Raw genomic sequence first — 2,293 nt, forward strand, 5'->3', positions numbered from 1 at the left:
CCCAAAGTTGAGTAAAAAAAAAAAAGCTTTAAAAAGTGAATTTTGCATAATAGGTCCCCTTTAAGACATCATTTCAGAAATTTTGTTTAAATGACCTGCAAAAAATATATTTATTTATTAAATTTTCACAAAATGCAATAACATTTTAACCAAAGCACTAAAGTGGCCTATTTTATACTACTTTGAGACCTAACCCTCAGTTTGATATGATGGGACACCTTTATCTTTTGTTTTTTATGATTGATTGATAACACAACTACTAAGGTAATTACATTTACCTGACAGAACATCCCTTTAAAAARGAATGTAAATATAACATTTTTAATAATGTGCTAATTAGTTACCTGTTACTTTTGCTCTTTTTGCGGTGGGATTCTTTTTGGTGAGGTGAGAAACTGGAGAAGACAAAAATCCTTTGTAAACAATTCAACACAATGGATTAATTTCTTGAATCGAGCAGTACGTTCAGACTGTAAAGTCTTTTACAGAGCTAGGTTTATACCTCTCGGTCTTTTTCTCTTATTCTTTGGTTGTTTGATCGTCTGAGGCTCACGGTGGGGGATGGGTGAAGCGGGGATGGGTAAATCAGGGACCTTGAGTAGCGTGGGAGTCTCACCTGTGGTGCACAGAAGAGGAAGTCAGTTAAGCATCTGGCAGACAGAAAAACTAGAAATAAAAATGTTTTACTAACAAGAGGAGTTTCTTACAATCGCTGAGGAAGTCTTCAAAACAACCATACTTGCAGATCTCATCTAGATTTAAATGAGTGCCAAAGAAGGGATTACACTCATTTGTGCACGTTTTATGTAAAACATCCTCTTAGTTGAGTTTAGACAGAAAAAAACTTAGCTAGGTTTAGAAATCCAAATTTTATTTAACAGTTAGGAGAGTCAATTCATGGTACACATTCCTCCAGATATTTAGCTGCAACTTACCGAAGCATTCATCATTCAACAATTCACTTAAATCCTCTGAAACACACAAAAGTAAACATCATCATGTAATGTTACTACTTTTATGTGGTAAGACATTTAAGGCATTTATGGCATAGCTGTGTTTCCCAACTTCACAGTAAACTATTTGGAATTTTTTAAAGATTTAGCGGCRCATACCTGGTAACAAGTCAGGAATAAGGAAGTCCTGGTCAAACTCCTGCATCTTGGCATCTGATAACCAACAGAAACACAGAGTCAAAAACAGAACAAGGACTTTAAACTCAGAAAGGCAAGGGATAGTAACCAATAAATACCATGCCAAAGTTGTCTGAGCACTGATGAGCCAGGTTAAGATTTGTCATTCATGGTACAGTATGTTGTCATTATCAAGCGGTGCTCATTGCCTCACCTTAAATTTCAAGATGCTTCTCTGATTTTATTGTTCTCTTAGTGCATTTAAGTGCTGGAGCTGGTTTCAGAGAAATTATTTGTATCATTTACTCTATCTACAGCATTATTTGTACAACAAAAAGGCAATCAGAGAAATGCTTTTTACAGCTACAAGAAAGAAGATCACAGGAAATCAATCTTGCTAACTCACACCACTAAGCTGAAAGATTTWGGATGATCCACCTGAATGAAATCCTCAATAATAGACCTTCAGATTTCCTGTCAAAAAGAAAACAGGAATTCCTCAAGGATATGTGCTTGGTCCTCTGTTGTTTGATTCTGTACTCTGCTCACACATATGGCACAAATAAACTCATTATGTTTGCTAGTGATGATATATAAATGGGGTGGAACAGTAAGGGAACTGGCTTGGATACAACAATATGCTACCAATTCGAAAAAGCTGATCGTGAATTTTAGAAACTAAAACTAAACTAAAAGGTTTAGCATTACCCYTTCACACATCACAGTTTCCCCAGCAGAGGGTCCACTTCCTCATTAAACTGAAGTAAATTAGAAGTGCCCCCTTCCGTTCTTACCACTTGTTATTGGGACAATATTGACAACATCCTGATTAAATGTCTACTATCTTAATCAGGCAGCTGAAGCACAATATCAGGATCTCAGTGTGCTGCTTAGAGTCCATTTTTGAAGAAATGCAAATATTGCGAGCAATTCCTGCAGCTGCACCTATGAAATGTTTAGGAATATTTTTTTATTTTATTCTATTCATTTATTCATTTCATTAAAAACAAAAAAAGTTTACATTACAGAAAATACAAAACTTATATCACAAAATAAAATGAAAGGCAGCAGAACGAAGAAAAAAATCTTATAATATCTGCCCCTTTTTACAAAGAAAAAAAGAAGAAAAGATATTAATAATCTTCTGGTTACAAAAATTCAAC

At 34.8% G+C, this 2,293-nt stretch overlaps 1 protein-coding gene across 1 annotated transcript in view; it reads right to left on the reverse strand.

Moving 5' to 3' along the window:
* ciita (class II, major histocompatibility complex, transactivator) overlaps positions 1–2,293 on the reverse strand; it is a 34,714-nt gene that overhangs the window by 13,736 nt on the left and 18,685 nt on the right. Inside the window, exons 2-6 of the mRNA XM_014006926.1 lie at positions 1,113–1,166; positions 936–971; positions 708–752; positions 503–616; positions 345–395 (exon numbers count right to left, since the gene is read on the reverse strand). Coding sequence (XP_013862380.1) covers positions 345–395; positions 503–616; positions 708–752; positions 936–971; positions 1,113–1,166 — 300 coding nt within the window. The remainder of the gene's footprint in view (positions 1–344; positions 396–502; positions 617–707; positions 753–935; positions 972–1,112; positions 1,167–2,293) is intronic.

The sequence above is a fragment of the Austrofundulus limnaeus genome, unplaced genomic scaffold (assembly GCF_001266775.1).
Source record: "Austrofundulus limnaeus strain Quisiro unplaced genomic scaffold, Austrofundulus_limnaeus-1.0 Scaffold38, whole genome shotgun sequence".
Taxonomy (NCBI): domain Eukaryota; kingdom Metazoa; phylum Chordata; class Actinopteri; order Cyprinodontiformes; family Rivulidae; genus Austrofundulus; species Austrofundulus limnaeus.